The 23,943-nt window shown below is 43.4% G+C and overlaps 1 protein-coding gene across 2 annotated transcripts in view; it reads right to left on the reverse strand.

Annotated features, from left to right (window-relative positions):
• The window catches only part of ZEB1 (zinc finger E-box binding homeobox 1), a 253,319-nt gene extending 230,731 nt beyond the window's left edge, over positions 1 to 22,588 (reverse strand). For both annotated transcript variants that reach the window (XR_005593894.1, XM_039523785.1), the window contains exon 1: positions 22,472 to 22,588. Coding sequence is in view for 1 of the 2 variants with exons in the window: in XM_039523785.1 (XP_039379719.1) it covers positions 22,472 to 22,529 (58 nt within the window). In the remaining variant the exon portion in view is untranslated. The remainder of the gene's footprint in view (positions 1 to 22,471) is intronic.
• Between the last annotated feature and the right edge of the window lie 1,355 nt (positions 22,589 to 23,943).

A 23,943-nucleotide genomic window follows, 5' to 3' on the forward strand; every position in this document is an offset into this window, starting at 1 on the left:
CGACTTCAGTAAAATTTTGTGGTAAAAGAAGCTAACTAGCAGAGTCAATTAATGGCTTAACATTTAAGTGCACAAAACATTAAGACAGTTTTGCACAACTGCCAAGGAAATTTACCAATCTGGACAAGAGCCTACCTTACCATGAACATCAAAATGAAGAAACCCCTAGATTTTCCACTCGTGTAACCACAGACAAGGAGAAATACACACAGGCCACACCAACCATCACTAACTACTCAACTGCCACCGCCCCAACTCATACATACCCAGATTGTTCACTCATTCATCCTCCACTTACACTCAGTCCTCTTCCCCCGCCCCAGTGTCTCAGACTGGGCTGAACTTCACCGAGGCCCTAGACAAGACAGAGGTAATGTCAGTTGGTTGCGGGAAGCAACCAGACAATAGGTACATCAGGGACTGACTTTCTGCCTTCCATGTAAAAATCATTAGTACTCACATTATGGTGATGGGCAGTAGCATAAAACTCTAAGACAGATAAGACAAGAAAAATTGCCCCTTTAAATTGAGAATGTGTGTCTGTCATTTGATGGTCAGATTCACAATCTAGAGATCTGGTTGGATTCTCTGCTGTTACCAGGAGATCAGCAGGCAGATCAGCCTTTTGTTCTCTTCAGTGTATGATCTGGAGGCTACCATTCCCTTTAGAAGCAGACTGATTGTCATCCATGCCATTGTCACTTTAAGATTGTATTACTGCAATGCTCGCTGCATGGATCTACAACTTAGACCTCATGCACATTCGCTGGGTAAGGTTATATCCCATAAGCGTATAAACTGCAGTAATTCATGACCTAGTGGCCCTCCAACTATGCTATTTTAGGACACTGTCACCTAGGCACATGTACATGATTCAGTGGGAAAAAAATTATATGAAAATATTGTATGTGGTACACAAAAGTGTACCTGAAACATGTTGCACTATTATCCTGTATTTTTAGTAATTCAATCTACATACAGTAACTCCTCGCTTAACGTTGTAGTTATGTTCCTGAAAAATGCGACTTTAAGCAAAACGATGTTAAGCGAATCCAATTTCCCCGTAAGAATTAATGTAAATAGGGGGAGTTTAGGCTCCAGGGAAATTATTTTTCCCCCACCAGACCAAAAAAACCCATATACACATACACACACACACAGTATATGTTTTAAACAAACAATTTAATACAGTTCATAGCTATGATGATTGTGAAGCTTGGTTGAGGTGGTAAAGTTAGAGGGTGGAAGAGGGAGGGATATTTCCCAGGGAATGCCTTGCTGCTAAATGATGAACTAGCACTCGGTTGAGCCCTCAAGGGTTAACACATTGTTGTTAATGTAGCCTCTCATCAACACAGCATGAACAGGAGGGAGGGGAGACAGCATAGCAGACAGAGACAGACACACACCTTGTGTGTGGGGGGGGGGGAGAGAGAGAGAGAGATGCACACTGCCCCTTTAAGTAAGCTGACCCACTCTTAAGTGCATTGTCTTTTTAAGTAGAAAAAGAAGTTGAGACAGCAGCTGCTGCCGCAAGCTCGCTCTGTCTCTGTCCATGTCCCCTCCCTGCTCCATATGGAGAAGGGGTAAGTGGGGTGCAGGAGTAGGGGGGAGGGGGACACCCTGATATTAGCCCATCCTTTCCACTCCTGCACAGCAAGCGGGAGTCTCTGGGAGCAGCTCCAAGGCAGAGGACAGGAGCAGCACGTGGCAGTGGGGTGAGGGACAGCCGAACTGCTGATTGATAGCCTGCTAGATGGCTGCAGCACAGGGAACTTAGAGGAGCGGGGAGCTGATAGGAAGTCTGCCGGTCCACTCTGGTTACAAGCCCCCACCAGCTAGCTGCAACGGGCTGCCCTTCCTGCAAGCAGTGGACAAAGCAGTCGGCTGCCAAATGATGTTAGAAGGGAGCATTGCACAAACTTTAAATGAGCATGTTCCCTAACTGATTAGCAACGAAACAACTTTAACTGGGAGGACTTTAAGTGAGGAGTTACTCTCATTAGAAGCAAATACAGTATCTTGTATTGTAGTAGTCAGCATACACTAATTGATAATGCATTGCAATGACAGTTGTTGCTGAATAGTCCCCATAGAAAGTATTCCAGGGAGGTTGGTCCTTCCAGGCCTGTTAGGCAAAGAGAGCCAGCATCAGTCCACTCTGTTGAGGATACCTAACACGCAAGGGGATTTTCTGTGCAGGTATTGTGCTCCAAACACTGCAGACTCAGGAAACTCTTGAGGTAATTTTCTGTGTTGCACAATTCAAGATGGCAAACAAACAGGCACAATATTCTGCTTCTGACCTTATAAAAATGATTGACAACTCTGAAAGTGAGTTGTCATATGATGAAAATGTATTAGATAATACTGACTTTGTGCCAGATCACATCAAGAGTTGTTCTGAGAAGGAAGACCACATTTCCATTAATTGTTCATCTTCAGACAATTCGGAGCTCATGTTCAGACCTGATGTAATACTGGGAGAGATGTAGTTGGAGATCTATCTCAACAAAATTTGAGTTAGATCTTCAGTAAACTGAATACTGGTGAAGAAGTTATGCTGGAACAATCCAATTAAATAAGCCACATATACCCAGTGAGATGCATCCACAACACAGCAAAGAAAATAGTCATCAATGTTCAGGTTTGCTGGGCCATTCACTCTGGTTTCCTATATGCCAAAGAAGGGCAAGTCAGTAATAATGCTGTTGAAGATGCATCATGACAAGGTTGTAGGAGGAGACAAAAAGAAACCCTACATAGTTCTCCACTACAATGACATTAAAAGTGGTGGCAATAATATGGAACATCTTGTAAGAATGTACTCCTTCAGGCACAAGGTAAATAGGTGTCCAATGGTTCTTTTCTTCAACATACCTGATGTTGCTGGCATTGCAACCTTCATGCTCTGGATCTGCAACAACCTTGCATGGCACCACACTCGACCAAGACAAAGAAGGCACTTGTTCCCTGTCAATCTAGCGGAATGTCTCGTAGACACACACACAAAGGGAAGAATCTTTCATACCCATCATCTTGCCATGCCCATCAAAGCAGCACTCTTGTCCCTTGCCTACCATCAAAAACCAGCCACCATGGAAGCACCTAGCAAACTCAGCAGCTGATGCTGCCATGTTCGTCCAAAGTCAGCTGATCAGAAGAGAGACAAGCAACATGGAAAAAGGGACCAAGAGTCCTGTGGCACCTGAATACTTACCCACGAAAGCTCATGCTCCAATACGTCTGTTAGTCTATAAGGTGCCACAGGACAATTTGTCCCTTTTTACAGATCCAGACTAACACGGCTACCCCTCTGATAAGCAACATGGAGAATGCAGTGATTTTGTATGTGCTGACCACTCTACATCAATGCTGGTGTGTGAAAATTGCATACAGGTTCACATAGGGAGACTCCTGCTAGTCTTTCAGTTTGCTAGTAAAATAAAGTGTTTTTTGCATAAAACATTAAAGAATAGTTCTTAGTTTCTGAATGCATCTGGGGGTCAAAAAAGTCCTTTGCAACACAATTAATGTAATTTCCTCCCCTCAACACTAGATGAAGGCTAAATTGAAGCAGTTGCTGAGTACAATAGTAAGTAGCATTCTCAATACATGCAGATGAAGCCAGTGCTCCTTGCCTACAGGTTTCCAAATGAAGTTTAACCATTTTTTTGGTTGCAGAAAACATACCTACCAGAGACTGCTTCTCTCACCATGACCTACTAACACAGAAGAGATGAGCTGAAGCACCCTTGGTATGAATGAGAAGAGGCTGTTCAGGTGTTCTGCAAACACGCTATGGCTTGCATTCCTTTAATTTAGAAGAGCACATGCTTGTGAACTTAGGTTAGTAGTTTTGACGTAAGGTCTGAAAAATCAGAGGGTGGCAGATTGCAGTGGGGTAAAATTGCAAGAGCTTTTATGGAGCCAAGGCCTGCCTCAGAGTCAGGCTGGGTTTTTTAATCAGCCTCCTCTGGGAGATGTCCCTAAAGCCTAGTAGTATTAATCCTTTCCCAGAATTGCCTTCTTAGACAAGAAAAGCAGCTATTGGTACAGATGGGCAGAAGATGAGCTTGGGGCTAAGAACAGGACTCAGGGTGTAAAAGTATAAGAGTTCCTGAAGGAAGCTGCTAGCCAGGAATGAGCCTAGCTCTTTTCCCACCTCCCACCCCCACCCACCACCACCACCACACCCTTTCCCACTTCAACACCAAAGAGGACTGCAGTAAAATAAATAAAAACAAATCAATGACTGTAGGTGCAGAGAAAAAATAGTTACATTTTTAATCCCCATAATAGTTATATTTTGAGTGAAGCACACCTCCTAAGTGTACCTAGAAGCTTTCAGAAGAGTATTTTAAAAAATTTATTCTCTGCTGGGCTAATGTAGACAAGAAACAAAAGTTGTCCCTTTGTTTTCTAAAGTAATTAAATACCCAGATAAAAATTTACACATACTTCAATATTGTGTGCGGTTTGTGTGATGACAACTATCAGGTTTAACAAGGACAGCAGATGAGGTTTAGATCTCAATTAACAAAAACTAGTTTTTCTTCCAGAATTGGTTAAGACAATACTAAATTAGCTCTTTAATTTTGGGAGGAGGAAAACATTTTAAATATAAAGCAAGATTTTTAACCTCAGTGAAAGAAATTTCCTATTTCAGGAGTCTCTTTGAAAGGCATCTTTTCTGAAGAGTTAAGTTTTTAAAAAGGGCAAGTGACTAACATATTCTACCTCTTAAGTGCTCTTGATGTTTGATTTCTGTTTTCACTATCAAAGTGTCAAATTAGGAAATGCTCAGTCTAAAGATGTTTTATATTAAAAAAAAAAAAAACTGTTTGGAGTCACGTCCCAAGGGCATTCAGTGTAGCTCTACACAAGTTGAAAACCCACAAGTTGGAGAGAAATTTCCCACAAGCCTTGTGTGTGAGGAGGCAGTCTTTCACACAAGACACTGAATAGCTCTTTTCTTCTGAAACAAAGTGTACAAGGTACAGCGAACAAACTGTAAAGGTAACTAGGCGCTTTGTCATATAGTTCCTCCACCCACTCGTACTTTACCACACAATGGCTCGTTTACAGATTCAGACCACTGAAGCTCAATACAGGAACCAATATACTTTATTGCAAAGTCAATCTACTACAGGAGTAAAATCTTCAAATACTACTATTACAGAACCATGTAATAATTTAGTAGGAGAGGAGCTCTATTTTTCCCCCCAAACAAAACCTTACATGCTTTGAAAATTTTAGTCACTACTTTGAGTAAAACTAACAACCTGCAAAAGGAAATGTAATGAAGATTACACAGTAAAAAATGTATATTAAGTTGGGAGTCTTTATAAAAATAATTTAAGATACTCAACTGTTTGCCTATCATTTTAGTATCCCACAAATACTCATCTCCCCACTTTCAAGGCCAAGAAGAAAGCAGTGTTTAGTATAGACTTCTGCATCTGTTGCCCAAGGTTAAATATACACATTTGTTTACTTCACATGATTAGCCAATTGATGCTACTATTACATAACAGTGGTGAGTAGAGCAAATAGCAATCATGCATATCAACCAGCAACCTATCTAGTCAGCTATACATTAGCATGTGTACATCACAGAAGACCAGCTAGGCTGTTGAGAAAAAAGTCTAGAAGAAATGACTGATAGCCTCCCTACACTCTGCTTGCACTTTCACCTCAGGAAGAATAGTTACCCCATCCCCCACAAGCCACTATAACAGAATAAAGATAAATGTGGGGATTATGCCAAATTGACCCCATGCTTTGTTCTCCCCCTCCAGGCACATTCAGTGAAAAGGTCTAAACACACATCTGATTTGACAAGCATTCAGGTTCACAAAGAACATGGTGAAAGTGAAATCATACTTGGGGCATTCATGGGTTCCTATGTCAAAGGTCATTTAGCAGTATTTCAGCTGCTGCTTACTCATATTTTAAAAAGGGACTAGCTTAACCCTACAGTAATGGAGACACCGACATGGGAGCTTGATCTGGCCAAGAATATTTCATGGAATGTTTGGTAAGTTTAATTCAAAGAATGTCATTTAGATGAAGCAGCAAAACTAGATTTCTTTTTTTAGCAAGTGGCACAATTTCGTCTCTAAGTACAAATAAAAATCCCCCAAAAGACTCCTGTTAAAAGTGAAATAAAAAACTGAATTAAAAAAAATCACATCCCAATTTTTATTAATACAGCTCAGCTGTTGAGCAACTAATATTGTGAACTGGTGGAAAGCAGGCCCTGAATAAATAATTCAATTACCCCTTTGCCCCTTAATATACAGAAAGCATTTTCTGTATAAATGAAAGTTTAGTCAGTTGGATCAAGTATAAAATTCAGATGTAATGATCCTGGCTTATCAGACAGACCTTTGTTACTCTGACAGAAATGCAGAGCTGCAACACACTGATTTTTAACTAGCGTCAATTGAAAAGACACCTCAAATGTCAATTTTTACAAAAAACTGTTGAATACATTTTGAAGAAGCCAGTTAGCATGGAGCAATTTGAAACACTAGCAGGCTGGATGGCTACAAAGTTAAAGAGGAGGGAAGATGGAAACTGATAATTGGCGAGGAAAAAAAAAACACGGTAATGCAGGAAAAGTAGTTTATTCTTTTTAATGCCTTTGTGAAGCGTACACACTCCCAGCTACCAAAGACACAAGTGTGAGTTTAGCTGTCACTTCAGCAAATTGTAAGATTGTTCCCTGAAACCACAATCGTTAACTGAGCAACGAACTTCCAGTTCTGATTAAAAGTGACTTCATTAGACTATTTTTAATAAAATGTATGTACATCTGGCTTCCAAAACTCATGCTTGACAAAGGATTTGTTTAAATCTGTAGTTTCTATAGTGTGTGGCTACAATAGGCTAGATTCTGTACTGAAGGAAAGGCAGGTTTACACAACCTGAATTCTGGACTGCTATGAACGCTTAAGTGGCCTCACCATGAGTTAAAGCAGCCCTGTGCTACTTTAACTCATGACAGCCGTACTCAAGCTGTTCTGCAATCCAGAATCTCCATCTGACCACATGCTATGAGAATGCCCTCTCCTGTCCCCAGCACACTCCTATTCTTGTGCCCATGGGGTGCTGCTGGGCAGCGCAAAGTCACTTGCATTCACCCTACAGTGAGGGAATTACTCTTCACACACCACAACTCCATATGCTCCTGGAGCAGAGGCCAAATTGACCCAGTTGTTTCAATTTTCTGAGGGCATTCTGCACAAAAAACAAAAACAAACAAACAATCTATGCACAATATTTTAAAATTCTGCAAATTTGTCAAATAATTGTGGAGGCTCCAGCATGGCACTGGGGAGCACAGGCCACTGGCTGCACAGTGGTGGGAGATCACTCTGCATCTCCCCACCTTAGGGCACAGACTCAGCCGTGAGGCTGCAGTGCACCCTACCCTGACAAAGTGCAAGGACGGGGCCTGCTCCAGAAACAACCCAGGGCCCTGTCCCTCTGTGCCAGGTTCACCAGATGTGGGCAGGCAGGCTCAGCCCAGCAGGATCCAAGTGTGGAGGGGCTTAGTGTGGGGGGATTCAGGTGTGGGTTGAGAGGGTTCTGTGTAGAGTAGAGTAATCTGGGTGCAAGCAGCTCAGTGGGGGTGGGGGGAGATCTGGGTGCAGGGGGTATCTGGATGCACAGGGGCTTGTTGGGGGCAGTTCTGGGTGCAAAGGTAATGGAACTCTGCAGGGGGATACAGGTGAAGGTGGTTGGAGCTCAGTGGGGGTGGGGAGTCTGGGTGTGGTGGGGGTGTGTGTCCAGATGAAGCTGGTTGGGGCTCAATGGAGTGCAGATCTGGGTGGGGGTGACTGGTCCAGGTGCAGATGCAGTGGGGCTTGGCCAGGGAGGGTTCTGGGTGCAAGGGGGAGACTTAGTGGGAGGGTCTGGGTATGAGGGGGTCTGGATGCATGGGGGGTTAGGCGGATGGGGGAGCAGCTCCCCATACAGTGATCCGTCCCCCTGCAGCTGAGGAGCAATGGGTGCAGGAAGTGTGTGTGTGGAGGGGGTTGCAGAGCTTCCTGAAGCCTCGGAAAAAAATTGGGGGTGGGTCTGACCCAGCCCCATCCTCCCCAGCCTAGCAGCTGAGCCTGGCGCAGGGTAGAAGCCACCAGCTGGGTCTTCCCCAGCCCCACAGTGATTTGCATCTCTGCCAGCTGCCCTGGGCACCCAAAACATACTGCTGGAGAGGGTTGCATGAGCACTCTTGGGGCTTCCCTTTGCTTCCCCATCAAAAAGTCATTTTTCTGCAGGGAAGCAAAGAAATCTGTGGTGGACATGAATTCTGCACATGCGCAGTGGAGCAGAATTCCCCCAGGAGTAAGACTGAAAGGTGATCCTATGCAGACCAGAGGTCCAACTGTATTTTGCAATCTCAGCAAAACCAAGTTTTTAAACATGGTTTGGACTAGCCAGTGTGGACAGAACCTAGTGTTAAACAAAATTTTAAAACAGTGCTCTCAAACTCAATTTGACAGTTTCAATGAGAGGGAAAAAAATACAGTAGTCTTGTTTGAAAGGCATCATTGCCAGTTGGTTAAGTTAGGAGATTAGACAATTGAGAAAGAACTCATCACATTGATGCTGCTGCAGATACTGTGATGTAAATAGTGAGAAGAAAAGAGGAGCAGGGCCTGAAAACACTGTTAACTTCCTTAATAGGAGGATTATTCACTGCACAAATCCCACTAACAATTTTTTGCAATAGATTTAATATCTGCAGTAATTGTGTCCCGACGCCACAGTAAGGAAGATTGTGGCGAACACTCTGCATGATGCTACAGAGAAGCAGATCGGCAGAGCCCCCTCCAACCAAGACATTGCCACCTTCCTGAGCGGCTCCCTGGATGGGAAATTCGGATGGGACAGGCACGACATCGCCATGCGTCGCCTGCAGAAGCGCATCGGCTTCCGCCGGTATTGGTGCAAGAAGCACCAGGAACTGGGAGTCCAGGTGCTTCAGATCAGGTCCAATGACAACACCATCATCACCCCGAGCACCAGAGGCTTGCTGGAGAGGACCTTGAAGGCCGCCATCCACTTGCTGTACGTAGAAACCCTGAAGCATAAACCAGACCAGGATAAAGCCTTTGATTTGACCAGTAAGTGGGACACCAGCAACCACTTCCTCGCCAGAGGCGGCTTCACCCGTGTCGCCAACCAGCAGTTCATCCACCATGACCAGCTCAACTGCATCCCGCTCAATGGAGCCGTCCGCCATGAAAACCAAGACAAGCGTTGCAGGAAGTGCAGCTATTCAAATGAGACCCTTCCCCACGTCCTGTGCAGCTGCAAACCCCACTCCAGAGCCTGGCAGCTGTGCCACAAAGCCATCCAGAACCGCCTGGCGAAAGCCACCGCACCACAGCTGGGGGAGATCTCCGTGAACAGCACCATCCCCAGTACCAACAGCCAGCTACGACCTGATGTTGTCGTCACCGATGAGGCCCAGAAAAAGGATCATCCTCGTCGACATCACGGTCTCCTTTGAGAACAGGACCCCGGCATTTTGCAAAGCCCGAGCTCATAAGCTGGAAAAGTACGGCCCCCTGGCCAATACCCTGAGAGCGAAGGGCTACGAGGTGCAGATGGATGCTCTGATCGTTGGAGCCCTGGGCGCCTGGAACCCCTTCAACAAGCGTGTGCTGCTGACCTGCGGAATCAGTCGATGCTATGCACGGCTCATGCGGCGCCTCAAGTCTCAGACACTGTCCTATGGTCCAGGGACATCTACATCGAACACATCACTGGCCACTGACAGTACCAGGAGGTGTGAGCCAGAGTGACATCGTTCTTCGACTACGAGAAAGGGACCAAGAGACTTTCTCCATTCATATGAACTGGAACCTTAAACTCCCTGAACATTAAATCTCACCAAATGAGGGTCAATCCATCCTCATCATCATATCCACTCATTATACTCCATACCCCAACATAGTCACTTTATGAACTTCATACCCTCATATCTCAATGTCTGTACTTTGACACATCAACCTTTTACCCCCCCCCCCCTCTCCAATCGGGAATATTGCAGATTATGTATTCCTTATGCCACCCGATCTTAAACCAAACTTTGTACCCTCAATAATCTGTACATTATTCCCTGATAACCAGAAACTTTTATGCTTAAATTCTGTACTGTTCACTTTTTTTTATTAAACATCTTAATAAAATTTTTAAATCTTTGGAGCAAAGACCCATTCTTTAGATTAGTCTGTAAAGCACCTACCACACACGGCACAATGGAGAAGTCATGGATGCTAGCAGTTAATTTTTTTAAAAATGGATTACGGGGAGCTGGTGGATTTAATTTAGACTTTCAAAATATTTAATACAGTCTCTGAAGAGATGCTGTTAAAAAGAGTTGGGAACCAAGTTGAAATAAATCTGTCAGACTTTAAGAACTGGGTAAGAGGAACAATCAAAAATGGCTATTTCTCACCATGGAAAGAGGTTGATGGTGCAGTGTATCAAGACTGCTTTATATTTTAGAGATAAAAGGTGGGTGAGATTTTATTTGACCAACTTCTTCTGTTGAAAGAGACAAGCTTTCAAAGTACACAAAGCTCTTTTACAGATTAAAATGAGTGAAACGGTAAAAAGTTTATTGATACAAAATTTTAAGTTACTTAATGTTAAGAAGGAAGCCAGGACACAAGGAGTGAAGCAGATGCAAGCTGCTGTGTTAAAACCTGCTTTTAATGTCAGGTGTGTCAAAAACTTCTAAAACAACTTCTTGTATGCCTAAAAGAAGTAGAGCCATTTGTTGAAGCTGTTGGCATTTCCTGCCAAGAGTTAGTGTGGCAAGAGAGACAAGGGGGAAGAAAGAATTCATCAATACTTGCTAGTTCTTGTGCCTGCTGGACCATCCAATACCTTCCTATGGGAAGCTTGTCTAGTTGTTTCCTGCAACCATACCTAGCATTGTGGAGGCTGGTGGGCGACATAGATTTTTAATAGTCTAGGCTGAATAGGCTTAAAGAACTTCTAAGTGGAATGCCTGATACCAGTGAAGATTTTCCCGCAATTTACGTACATATCAAGAGAATGGAAGTCGTAACACAAGCAATGTCTGTAGGATGCCAAAGATGGAGTCTCAGGAAGTTTCTGTAGAAAAATCCTTATAAAAAAAAGTTTGAGAAATTCAAAGTTCTAAATTGGATAGGTTAGAGATAAAGATTAAAGTGTAAGGGACAATGTCCAGTTAGAGAAAATAAAAACTTGTAAAAAAGACTGCAATATGAATTACACAATTTTCTGAACTTTCTGGAGGTGAATTTAAAAAAAACATTCAGAAAACAGTCACAAGTTCTACAATTTAGAGGGAATTCTCTCTCACCCACCCCATAAAGGCCTGTTTGCAAGAAAAATGCAAACCATTTATTTAATTTGTTCCTGTACGAATGAGGAGGAAGTAGAGAAAGCCACTAGGTATAGGATGGAAAGTTTCCTCTTTCCCTAAGCAAGGCTCCAAAAGAAACCATGTCAAATAAGTTACTAAAGAACATTATTCCACAGGGAGAATTTTATAAGGTCCAAGGAATCAGAACAGATTCTGTATATGGAAGTTGTTAGCCTTGGTTTGTTTAGTATCATTACTGTTACCAACTGAGCAAGTGTAGTTTATCCATGTTTATCTCTTATTAGATGAAGAAGTAAGAAGTATAGGATGTTAACAAAAGTTTTTCTGTATACATTGAATTATAAAGTTTAAATAATTACAAACAACAAATTTACAGATGAAATTCAGACTATAAACACACACTGGAACCAAAAGTTTGAGCTTCTAATTCACTAATGGTATCTGAATTAGCTGTAATCTCGCAAAAGACATAAGTATAGCTGTGGATGACTCATTGAAGTAATCTGCACAATACAAGAGTTTAACTTTGTCATGGGAACTGTTTTCTAGTCCCTTTTCACTACTCAAAAGTTCTGAAATTCCCCTGCATGATAATCTCATAGAAGATCACACCTCACCTCTGCTATAACCTAGAACACTTCCTCAAAAGCGGAAAGAAATTGATGCTGATCCTATCAGGTTCTCTTCTGATGGGAGAGAAAGTTAATAGGTAGACATTGAGAGATTCACTGTATTCTCTTCTCCTATCCACACCCTTTTGCTGCAGGAATCAATTGCATCTGGGGATTTGCTTTTGCTACTCGCAACACTTCCTCACAGCAACCGCAGAGTGAACCTAATAAGAGGGAACATCAGTTCCATTCTGTTGCAACTCCTGGTGCTGCTGCTAGATAGTATCAGGAGCAACAAGGCACAGGCAAAATTCTGCTTTGGAAGAGCAGAGCAGGAGGCTGGACCAAAGAAAATGTTTGCCCGGCTTTGGATGAAGTCAAATCCAGAATTAGTTTGACTGATGGTCACTGCGATATGTAGCCTTGAAGAATGAACAAACAAAATGATGGTACAGAAATCTCAGAAGACAGCCCTGAAAGGGGATTGGGGTGGGAGGGCGCTCAGAGACTGAAGTGTGGAGAGAAGCTGTGCACAGACAAATGTATGTATCTGGGAGTAAGGGAAGCAGAGTCTCCCACTCTCCCAAACATTTTCAGATGGAGAATTCCACAATGTTGGTTTTAGATAGAATATTTTCTTTGACCCACTAGTCTAGTTTGCCACCTTCAGCTTAGCAAAAATAACTCAACCCCCCACAAGCAATTTTCTCCTCTTTTCTGGGTCTCTTCTCTAATCCATCCCTTCAGATGGAGTGCGTATCCCCCTACACACCCCCCTTTTTAAGCGACTACCATATTTGTTTGTGGATATTTTGGAATCTTAGTTTTCTTACTCCCTCCAAAGTTCCCCTATGTTGGCAACCCTCTGTACAAAATGGGGTGGGCATAGCTGACACCATTGTCCATCCACACTACTCTGTCAGATGCAATTTAGTGAAAGAGTTTCCTAGAATGATGGGAAACATTCACAAACCAGGCTCTGAATGTACTAATTTTGGAGCGCTGGACCAGGCAGAAGAGGTACTGATGCATTCTTTCACTTGACCATTGGTGAAACTACTATCCCACTCCCTTGTTTGTCAGCAACCTCCCCTCAAGATTTTCTTTTTACCTTTCACCACAACAGCTCCTGTAAATATGTCCTCCACAAAAGCAGCAGAGTGATAGATCAGGATTACATCAGCTTCACTATCCAGCTACTGCCAGCCCACATGTCAAGTGTTAGAAGCAGGAGCAGAAACAGAGACATGTTAAGAACAGAAAGGCATGCTGGAAAACCCAGGATACTTGAACCAATTTTACAACACCCTGAAAGAGAGACAAGAGGTCAAATGAAACATGACTGGAGAGAAGCATGAAATGTTGGGTTGGGAGATAAGGATGAACTGACCTAGAAGAGTATCAGAGGGGTAGCCGTGTTAGTCTGGTTCTGTAGAAGCAGCAAAGACTCCTGTGGCACTTTATAGACTAACAGACGTTTTGCAGCATGAGCTTTCGTGGGTGAATACCCACCGCTTGCATCCGAAGAAGTGGGTATTCACCCACGAAAGCTCATGCTGCAAAACGTCTGTTAGTCTATAAGGTGCCACAGGAGTCTTTGCTGACCTAGAAGAATGAAGGTGGAGACCGGTAAGAAGTTCAAAAATATCACCACCTGCCTCTAATCTAAAAAGCCTTTTTCTGACTCCTTTGTATCAGCATGTCCTTTATTCTTGCCCCCACATTTTGAAAAATGCGTGTTGTGGCCAGGTGCTGGGAAGAGTCTTCCCCCATCAAGAAAATGAAATTAAACCCTTACTGCCCCACCAGTCTTAAACATAAAAAATTAAGTTTCACTACTTTTTTTTTTCCTACTTCACCCTCCGAAGACCCAGGAGAGCAAGTTCTTGTGTAAACTAAAGTCCTTAAGAGAAAATGGACTCAGAGGGTAATAGCTCTGGTAATGAAATATTTAGACAAGGATTCAGGGACACAAACACACAATTACCATAACAGGGGACTCTGTAAGCTAGCCTTGTTTTTAAATACTTGGGAGGCGCTAGATGCACCTTGGGAGGTGCTATGATGGTGGTGGTGGTCCAGGTAAATACCTAGGTAAGTTGTGGATACCCACATGAATCTAAGTGCAAGTCAGTAGCTTGTTCACCAAATAGGAAGTTTCATTTTTCTGGGTTATCAAATAGGACGTATTCTAGCCAACACAGCAAAAATTAGAAAGGCCCCAAAAGATCAGTAATCAATACATACACAGAAGACATTTCCATAAAAGAGGCAATTTTAAAAAGACGAGGGTTATTTAGTTTGAAGTGGAGAGAGAGAGACTGATAACCCAGAAGTACAACAATATAGAACAAATAAGTGGTTTCAACCTATATCATGGACTTCCATTACTCTTGCCTATAATTTAAGAAACAAGGAGACACTTGAAATTAAAAAGCTAAAAAAACTGATTAAAGACTCATGAGAAATTCCTGTGCATCTTATAATTAACCTATGGGACTGACTAAATTAGGATATTGGAGGCAATAGCCAAGTGAGATTTAAAATAAAAAATTAAAAATTGCCCATTTACATGAAGAACATGTAGGGAGAAAAGTTAAGCATTAACAATCCTAGTGTTTCAAAGAATAAGCTGATCAACTGATGTTAAAACAAATATTTTATACTATGGTCTCTATTGCACAACCAGCCAAGGGCACTACGTTGTAAGAGATGGGTGTACACTTTACACTGAAAGACCACCAGGATAGATCACCATAGAGGCAAGGTACCAGACTTCAGTGACAGTTGGAATGCTCTCATTTCCCCACCCCCTACAAAAGATTAAATACTTTATTTCCTTAACACCTTTTACTGAAAGTGTTTTCCTACAACCAGTTATCCCCTCTCCCCCAATCAACCTATACTGCTTTCCAGTAAGTGAAAGCAGAGACATGCCCCATCACCAGAGATTAGTTTATGATGCCCTCAACTCCACCCACAAGTCTATGGACTCCTCAGTTAGGATGCCAGCCCTCTACCCAAACACATGATCCAGGGTTGGTGGTGACTGTAGCAGCAGCCACCAGCTCACCAGGCGACCCTACCCCTGAGAGTGGCCTTCTCTGTCCCAAAAGCAGCAATTCCCTCTCTTCCCTCCCCACCAAGCAGTGATGATACTGGAGATGTCCAGGCAGTTTAGGAAGACATCACTTCACAGATTTATGTGGTCTCTGTTCACACTTGGATGGCTATGCATGCAGCCATGAGGGCTAGAGATTTTAAAAATAAACAAACATTCAGCAGATGTTTATTGTGCCTATCTTGAACAGGTGGATTTTCCAACCCTATTCATATCTAAAAAATGAAAAAACCCACCATGCTGCTATTTTTTCTGGCAGATGCTTTCTGAAGCTAGCAATCCCAGCCATCCAATAGTGCGCTCTCTCAGCCACAGTCCTATCCTGACCAAGGGCAGGTCAAGCAGTCTCCTCCCCTGGTGGAACACATATATTAACCACCTAAGTAAAGACTTACGCTAGCTACTCGAACACCTGAGACGATTTAGACCGTTAACACTGGTTAGCATTCTTTACCGTTCAATTCCCTCATTCATTTTATCTGATTTGCAAAACAGGGTGTAGGCAGGGACGCCATAGATTTATTGCTTATGCTGCGCAAAATCAAGATACAGAACTTTTGCTCCTTGTTCCTTCCACATGACTTTAAATGTAGGAAGAGTCATCCATGAAGAAACTGTCTTAATTTTTTCTTTAATAATTTTTAGTTGGTTTTGGTTAAGTACCACCGCTTGACATGTATAGTACCTGCACCTTGATGTGTGTGAATGGTACTCAAAGTCAATACACCTCTACCTCGATATAACGCTGTCCTCGGGAGACAAAAAAATCTTACCGCGTTATAGGTGAAACCGCGTTATATCGAACTTGATTTGATCTGCAGGAGTGTGCAGCCCCCCCGGAGCGCTGCTTTACTGCATTATATCCAAATTTGTGTTATATCGGGTGGCGTTATAATGGGGTAGAGGTGTATATACAAATATTAAGTCAGTCAAAGTTGTTTCCTAAGCATTTAATAGGCATTTGCCAAAGTTTTATTCCAGATCCATCCCTTTTCATTAAAGTTCTCCCTTCACCAGAGTGGATGCATGCTCTTGATGGCAAAACAGACTGGGATTCAAGTTATCTGGGTTCAATTCCTGTCACATTTCTACATGTGTGACCTTGGGCAAATCACTTAGGGCCATATTTTTTCTAGAAGCTCACTTCCCATTTAGGGACCAATATGAAGTGGCTAAATTTTCAAGACAGGTCAGCACAACAGGTGCAGAGTTCTTGAAGTCTAGTTATATGTGGCAAAATAGCAACTGCTGGGTGCAGAGCACCTTTACAAATCTGTTCCTTATTTACATGCCTACAAAGGAACTTTTAAAAATTTGATCCTATTTGTGAGTACTGAACACCTGAAAAATGTAGCTTTAGGCACTTTGCTCAAGATCACAAAGGAATCTGTAGCAAAGCCAGGAACTGAACCCAATTCTCCAGTCACATCTTTCTGGGGCAGGCACTGTGTCTTTTGTGTTTGTGTAGAGCCTACCACAACCAGAACCTCGAGGCACTACAAAGATAAAAACTGTTAACATTAATAGCACTTGTTGCACTTCTATGGTCACAGGAAGGTGTGCCTCATACTAAGTGATATGCATAATCAGCTCTCATCTGTCTCCATCTTTTCAAAAAAAATACAGCAACCAATTAAAAGCAACTAATTTTTAGAAGCAGCAAAGAATCCTGTGGCACCTTATAGACTAACAGACGTTTTGCAGCATGAGCTTTCGTGGGTGAATACCCACTTCTTCAGATGCAAGAAGTGGGTATTCACCCACGAAAGCTAATGCTGCAAAACGTCTGTTAGTCTATAAGGTGCCACAGGATTCTTTGCTGCTTCTACAGAACCAGACTAACACAGCTACCCCTCTGATAACTAATTTTTATTAACTTAGTGGCTGCGATTAAAAGTTTGAGCATCTGAGTGTTTGCTTTTTTAAACCAGCAGGTTGGATAGTCCCAGCCTTAGCAGTTTTTCCTCTTGTAAGTATTGTGAATAGCTGCTCAAGCAGATATTGTGCTCAGAGATTTAAAAAAAAAAAGCCACCAAACTGCAGTCACTGTAATGCTAGTCACATGCATGTAAGTGAATTAAAAAAAAATAAAAAAATAAAGAGAGAGAGAGCGCATAACATCCCTAAGAATAAAAAAGTGTAAATAATGGTTTTATAATCATCACTATCCCTGGCTGGGAATATCCCATCTTTCTATAGTCATTTCCACACGTGCAAAGGCACAATACCTGAAATATGTAAAATGATGAGAAAAATAATATGAAGTATACAAATCTTAACAGAGGATAATTTTAAGAATAGATGAACCAATACTTTGCCACCTCCCTCAGGAAGAGCTCTGTGTAGCTTGTAACTTTGTCTCTCTCACGAACAGAAATCAGTCCAATAAAAGATATTACCTCACCTGCCTTGTCTCTCTAGACTCCCTCCTAAAACAGAATATAAATTCTACCAATAGCCTGAACTTTATTAAGTTATCTTCTTTTGTACATACAATTATTAAGGAGACAGGCTCATCTAGATACCAGGCTGATAACCACTGAAGACATAAAACTCAAGTTCAGGAGTCAACAGAAGCTGGGACACTCATACAGAGCTTGATGCAGAGCCCAGTGAGATCTATGGAAAGATTCCCATCACACTCTCAATGGGGAGGAATATTTGATATGATAAAAGGTAACTCAAAACAAAAGATTTACATTCAATTAATTGAACACCCACCTCCCCCAAACTTCTAAACTCCTGATATAAGAAAGCTGATGCCAGGCTGAGGAAGTTAATTTAAGCTTCTGTAATTTAGAGTCAGATTTAACTTCTATTCCTCTGTATAGAAGAAGTTCTGTCTGCTTGCAGTTTTTTCATTGATCATATCACTAATGCACTTACAGAAACTCTGTAAAAATTGAAGTGAAAATATTTCTACTATTAGAAGTAAATAAGCTGATTAACTTCAAACAACAGGCTTCATAGCCATTTTTATAGTAGACACAAACAATCCAGAAGAAAGTTAAAAAGGAGAAAACTGGATTAGATTTTAAAATGCAGTATTTGTCTCCCTAATATAAAAAATTGCATTTAGTTTACATGAGATATAGAATTTCTTTGGATTCAAACAGTTAACTCAGCTGGCTGAGCAGACCTGTTCACTGTGCCTAGAATTTTAACTTGGGCTACATTCCTTAATTCCCAAATTGCAAGTTTAAATTAATGCTGGAGTGAAAACATGATACCTAGTGGGAATGGGGAAGAGAATGGATACTACATTCTTCTTCATGCCTTAAGTATCACTAACACCTGACATCCTGCCAGTTGTTAACACCTTGAAGGTAACAAACATGTCATACTTTTGGCTTATTTGGAAGCAGTGTTATTTTTTAATCTATATTTTAACATACAGAAGATATATAAAATATCATAAAATGGCAAATGAATAAAAACCAATTGTAAAATGGTAAAAGAGTCACTAATAAAAAAAGCTTTCCTGAAAATGTTTGTCTATTATTGTTAGAAGTAATATTATGTATTACTATAAGTGAAAGGTTAGAGAAAAATCCACCTTATTTTTAATTTTGTAAACATGACCACAATGTATGGCTAGTAAGTTTCACATATTCATCTGCATGGAGCCAGATTTATTTTTTAAAAGGGAGAAAATATTTTACCACCACAAAAAGCTGGTAGAGGTACTCAATGTAAGATGTAGTGCTCACAAGGTGTCTGTAGTTATGTCTAAACTCATTTTTTGAAATTTACTATTTTGAGTTGACTGTCTATTTAGCCTTCCTGCTTGAGTTTATTTAAACACTGTGATAGAAATAAGTAATAGTTGTTGCTTTCTGACTTTTAAATTAAAAAGAAATTCACCAACCATTATTAATCATTACCATAACCATATCTGTACTGTCTTTAAATAAGAATTAAGCAATATGCATGCTAAATATGCTAATAAAGTATTTAATTGAAGGTGTGTGACCTAAAGCCACAAGGACAAAACAATATCCTTAGGCCCTGAGCCTGAACGCTGAACCACACTGTTGGACCCCTGTGCCTACACAAGACCCACTGACTTTTCAAGGGCTCTCTACACAGCTGTAAGGGTAACGTCCATGCAGATCAGACTGAAGAATCAGGGCCTCCTTCCTGCCTCCCGCCTGGCACAAATATGCTTAAATAAATAAACAAACAAACAGACAAAAAAACAAACAAAAACAAACCATACAAATCATTCAAGAATCTGTGTTGCTACTGTTTATAGTCTGGTAGTTTAATTCTAATACAGAAACACTACAGACATTTATTCTTTGGATCTTTTCATATGTGTTATGATGCCCTTTAATCAATGGTTTATTGAGGAATGAACTGAAAGTGCCAGATATTGGTTCTACTAGAAAGCTTTCACTGGCAACAATCAGATCTTTTGCTAGCATCCAGTATTGGCTAATTCAAAAGGCAGCAAAGGAACTAGCTCCGGAGACAGAAAGGTGTATAGCTGTCTTTCCATCCAGAGTTAATGTATCAGAATGGCAGCCATAAGTTTGGACTCCCAACAGGGGAAGAAAGGAGAAAAGAATAGGTGTTAAAAAATAAATAATTGACAGCATCAAAAAAGTCATGCTAAATCAATTAAAGCTTGTATGTGCCTCCATTACATGAGCAACAGCGTTAAAGTTTAGAGTACTGTACACAGTTTGGTGTTCTAGCCACACACTGTTGACATCCAGTAAAATGTCCTGCAGGGGGAAGAGACGTAGAGGGAGAAAGGAACAGAGTAAAAATTAATTTACTGCATATGCCTAGTAACACAGTGGCTAGAGGATCTACTGTTCTTTAATCTTAGATTAACAAAAAGATCTCTATCTGTAGTACATTTAGAAGCTTGCTACAGAAATAATTTCAAATTACTTATTTGTGCTAAAGGTTTAACATTTTTCTATCAATTTTCTTCAGTAAACATTTGCAAGTCAGACATAAGCCCACTGCCGAGAAATCTCTATTATCCAGCATCTATTATCTAACCTAGCTTCATGCTTCAATATACAATAGCTTAAGTTATATTTAATTTGTAAAATAAAAAAATTAAATTCTATACAAATTAGTTTAAGAATCAAAGGCCTCTGATAACAAAAAAGGAGCAAAGATGAGGACCAAAAGTGACGAAGATGAAAGACACCTGAATGGCCTTATACACCTTTTGTTTTCTGCAAGCGATGCACGCTGCAGACAAAACGTTTTGTGCTAAACAGCCTCAAATCTGTTTTTCTAATATTAAGCACAAAGGAAAAAACACTGACAGCAAGCATGGTAAATAAATCCCTCCCTGGAGAATGAAAGCAGCAGACAGGAGGGGGCTGACATGCATGCAGGAGAAAACTAAACACCATCTTTTTTTCTACCTGCACAAGTTGCCATTTGCTGCAGCGATTGAGAACCTCTTTTTCTCGTTGATTCAAAAAGCTAGGTTTTCGGAAAAAAATCTCTCTCTCTCGCAAGTCATCTGTTGATATGCTTTAAGAGGATGATATTCATATCACGGGATCTTTAAGATAAAATCCATTTTCTTTCCTGCTCAGGTAAACATGTTTACTGCTCCTGCACAGACACTGGGTGGTTCAGACTCACATGTCACACACATGTCGTCAGCAACAAGAAAAGCCCCTTTCTCTGATCATCAACATTTTAAATAAGGTGGAAGAGAAAAGCACTTTCTAAACTTACCTTTAATAAAGCCACATCAACTAAATATAAGTACTGACACATAAAACAGGAAATTAAAAACTGCAATTTTAAATATACCAATAGTTGGTATAATATCATCTCGATATGGTAAAAATAAGAGAGCCACGAGTTCAGAACAATCAGATCAACTTGTTAGTCCCTTAAAAGGCCAATGTTTACATTTATACGGCTAAACAATTCGAAGCAGTTATCAGAAACATCAATCCCGACTCAAATATATAAAAAATAAAATAATAAAAACTGTTCACACGGTAAGAATCACAGCTGAAAGCCTTCCTATCCGTGACCCTACACAGGAAATGCCACATAAAACCTAAAATTGCCAAGGACCATTACAACCCCCCCCCCCCGTTCAACATCCTATTAAAAAGAGTTACTACACTAACAGAGCTGTTTCCTTATTTTCTGAAGAGAAACACGGAGGAGGAGTTATAAGCGTTTATTCCCCCCCTCTATTTATCCTCAAAATGCGTTTTGAAGTAACACACGTACCAAAAAACAGCCCCTTAAGTCTGAAATGTAAATGTAATTCCTTATATAGACTGCAGCAGTTCAGACACACAGCAGAGGGGCCCCTGGCCAAACCGTTACCACCCATTATTATACAAACAGGTACCTCCAAAGCCAGAGGAAGGGAAGAAAACTTCACCGAATCGCATTCCCTCCCCCGCCACACAGACAGAAACCCTCCCTTCCCCGCCACTCCTATGAAACCTAATTGTCCCGACAATCCTGCAGAGATCGGGACTTTTTTAGGGAGGAGAAACAGCCCAGGCAACGGCCACACACAGAAATAAACTTGCGCTGCACTAAAGGCGGCTCCGAAAGTAGCAAACGGGCTATTTTGGGGGGTGGGGGAGGCTCCCCTTTCACTGCGGTCTCCAGGGCGGGGGGGGGAGTGTTTACTCCACAAATCGATACACACTGCAGCAAGCAACAGTGCCTCCCCCCCGGCCGCCCCCGAGCGCCAGCAGCCCCTTCCGTCCCCCCGCTACACTCCGCGGGAGGGTCCCCGTCCCCCCAGGTAACGCCTCACCCCAGCCCCCGCCCCGGGAGCGCGCGGGGAAAGTGCCGCGGGGGAGAGGGACAGCCGCCCCGGCGGCAGCGAGGGGGGCGCCCCGCTCCGGCCCGGGGCGCGCACGCTGCCAGCCCGGGGCGGAGGCGCCTGCCCCCGCTCTCTCTCGCGCCCAGGTAACAAGTTTGGGAGTTGGGCTGCCAGGACCGGCCGAGCTTCCCCGCGGTCCCCCGAGGGGCTCGGAGCCCTGCGAGGGGGGACCCGCCGCCCCGGGGAGCGGCAGGAGACGGTGCTGCCGCTGCCGGGCGTGTGGGGGAGGCAGCGTGTAACGGTCCCGGACAGGCGGCTGAGCGAGGAGGCACCACTAGGCGGAGGAGGGAGGCAGGGAGCGAGCGCGGAGGGAGGGAGGGAGGGAGCGAGGGAGGCACCAGGTAGCGGATATAACGGTGCAGAGGGAGCCGGGCACCCAGCGAGGAGCAGCAGGGAAATTACTTTCTACTTCTCCCGTCCCCCCTGCACTCCAGGCGGCCCGGCCCGGCCCCGGAGCCGGCCCGGCGCGGAGCGGGCCGCTGCCCTGCGGGCTGACTGACCGTTATTGCGCCTCGGGTTCGCCTGCTTCCTGCGCTTACACCTGGGGCCATCCGCCATGATCCTCTCGCTTGTGTCTAAATGCTCCAGTCACCTCCTCCCCCTCCCTCCCCTCCCACCCCTCCCCCCCGGACCTGGTTTACGACACTGGGTGGTTTTACTTTTACATCACCTTCCTACACCTAGTTCTCGGCCGGAACCTTGTTGCCAGGGGAGACGGGTGCTTTACGGCAGCACGTTTGAACGGGGAAGAGGGAAAAGTTCCTGCCGCAGGTGCCGGGGTAGGGGAGCGCGCAGTGCGGGCTGTGGAGCGGGGGATTGGGAGCGAAAGAGGGACGGGGGAGCCCCATGAGCAAGGGGTGTGAGGGAAGAAGGATCCCTAACGGGGGCGGGGCATCCGAGTCGGTACGGGGTGTGTGGGAGGGGGATCCCCGTGGGTAAAGGGGTGTGTAGGAGGGGGATCCCTACCGGGGGCGGGGCGAGGGGGTTCCGCGTGGGGACGGGGTGTGGGGGAGGGGGATCCCCACCGGGGGCGGGGCGAGGGGGATCCCCGTGGGTAAAGGGGTGTGTGGGAGGGGGATCCCTACCGGGGGCGGGGCGGATCCGCGTGGGTACGCCGTGTGTAGGAGGGGGATCCCCGTGGGCATGCGGCGTGCGGTAGGGGGATCCCTACCGGGGGCGGGTCAGGGGATCCCTCTGGGTACGGTGTGTGTGTGAGAGAGGGATTTCTGTGGGTACGGGGTATGCGGGAGGGGGATCCCTACCGGGGGCGGAGCGGGGGATCCCATGGGCGGGAGGCGAGAGGGATGCCCTTGGGCCTGGGGTGTGCAGGAGGGGGATCCCCACGGAGGAAGGCGGGGATTCCTGTGAGCATGGGTGTGCGGGAGGGGGATCTCCCCCGGGGCCCCGTGCGGAGCGGGGGCGGGGGATTTTCCGTGTGTGACGGGTATGCTAGTGGGCAGGGATACTAACCTATTTAGCAAAATTCTCGAATCAAAATCCCCTTTCAGTCATCTCTAGAATGGAGATACTTGCTTTAAAAGTTATGTTCAGTGAAGGAGTCTTTGCTTCCCCTTCACCCCCCAAAATGGGCCTGTCTCCTTCCCCAAAGACACTAGGGGCAGGTCTTGTCTCCTGTCTTCCACATGAGTCTCTCTCACCATCACCCTCAAAATAGCTGGAGAGATTTAGCAAGTCTGGCTTTATTTGGTGTACAAGCCTATAGGGAAGATCTGATTTACTAAATAAACTTGGTGTTTGGAAATAAAAGGTTAACTGAGTCCAAGAAGAGAGTTAAGTTTGATTTCCCAAGTGCAAAATTGCAGAGAAGCTCCACTTGTAGCCATAACTGCTTCAAAACATAATGTATGTTCCCTATTTGTCATTTCTTCCTCCACTTGTATAGCATGACCTCACTTACTTCTTACCATCATCTCCATCACCATATAGATATGAAGTAACTGATTGATTTGTC

This window comes from Mauremys reevesii, linkage group 2 (genome assembly GCF_016161935.1).
Source record: "Mauremys reevesii isolate NIE-2019 linkage group 2, ASM1616193v1, whole genome shotgun sequence".
Classification (NCBI taxonomy): Eukaryota; Metazoa; Chordata; order Testudines; family Geoemydidae; genus Mauremys; species Mauremys reevesii.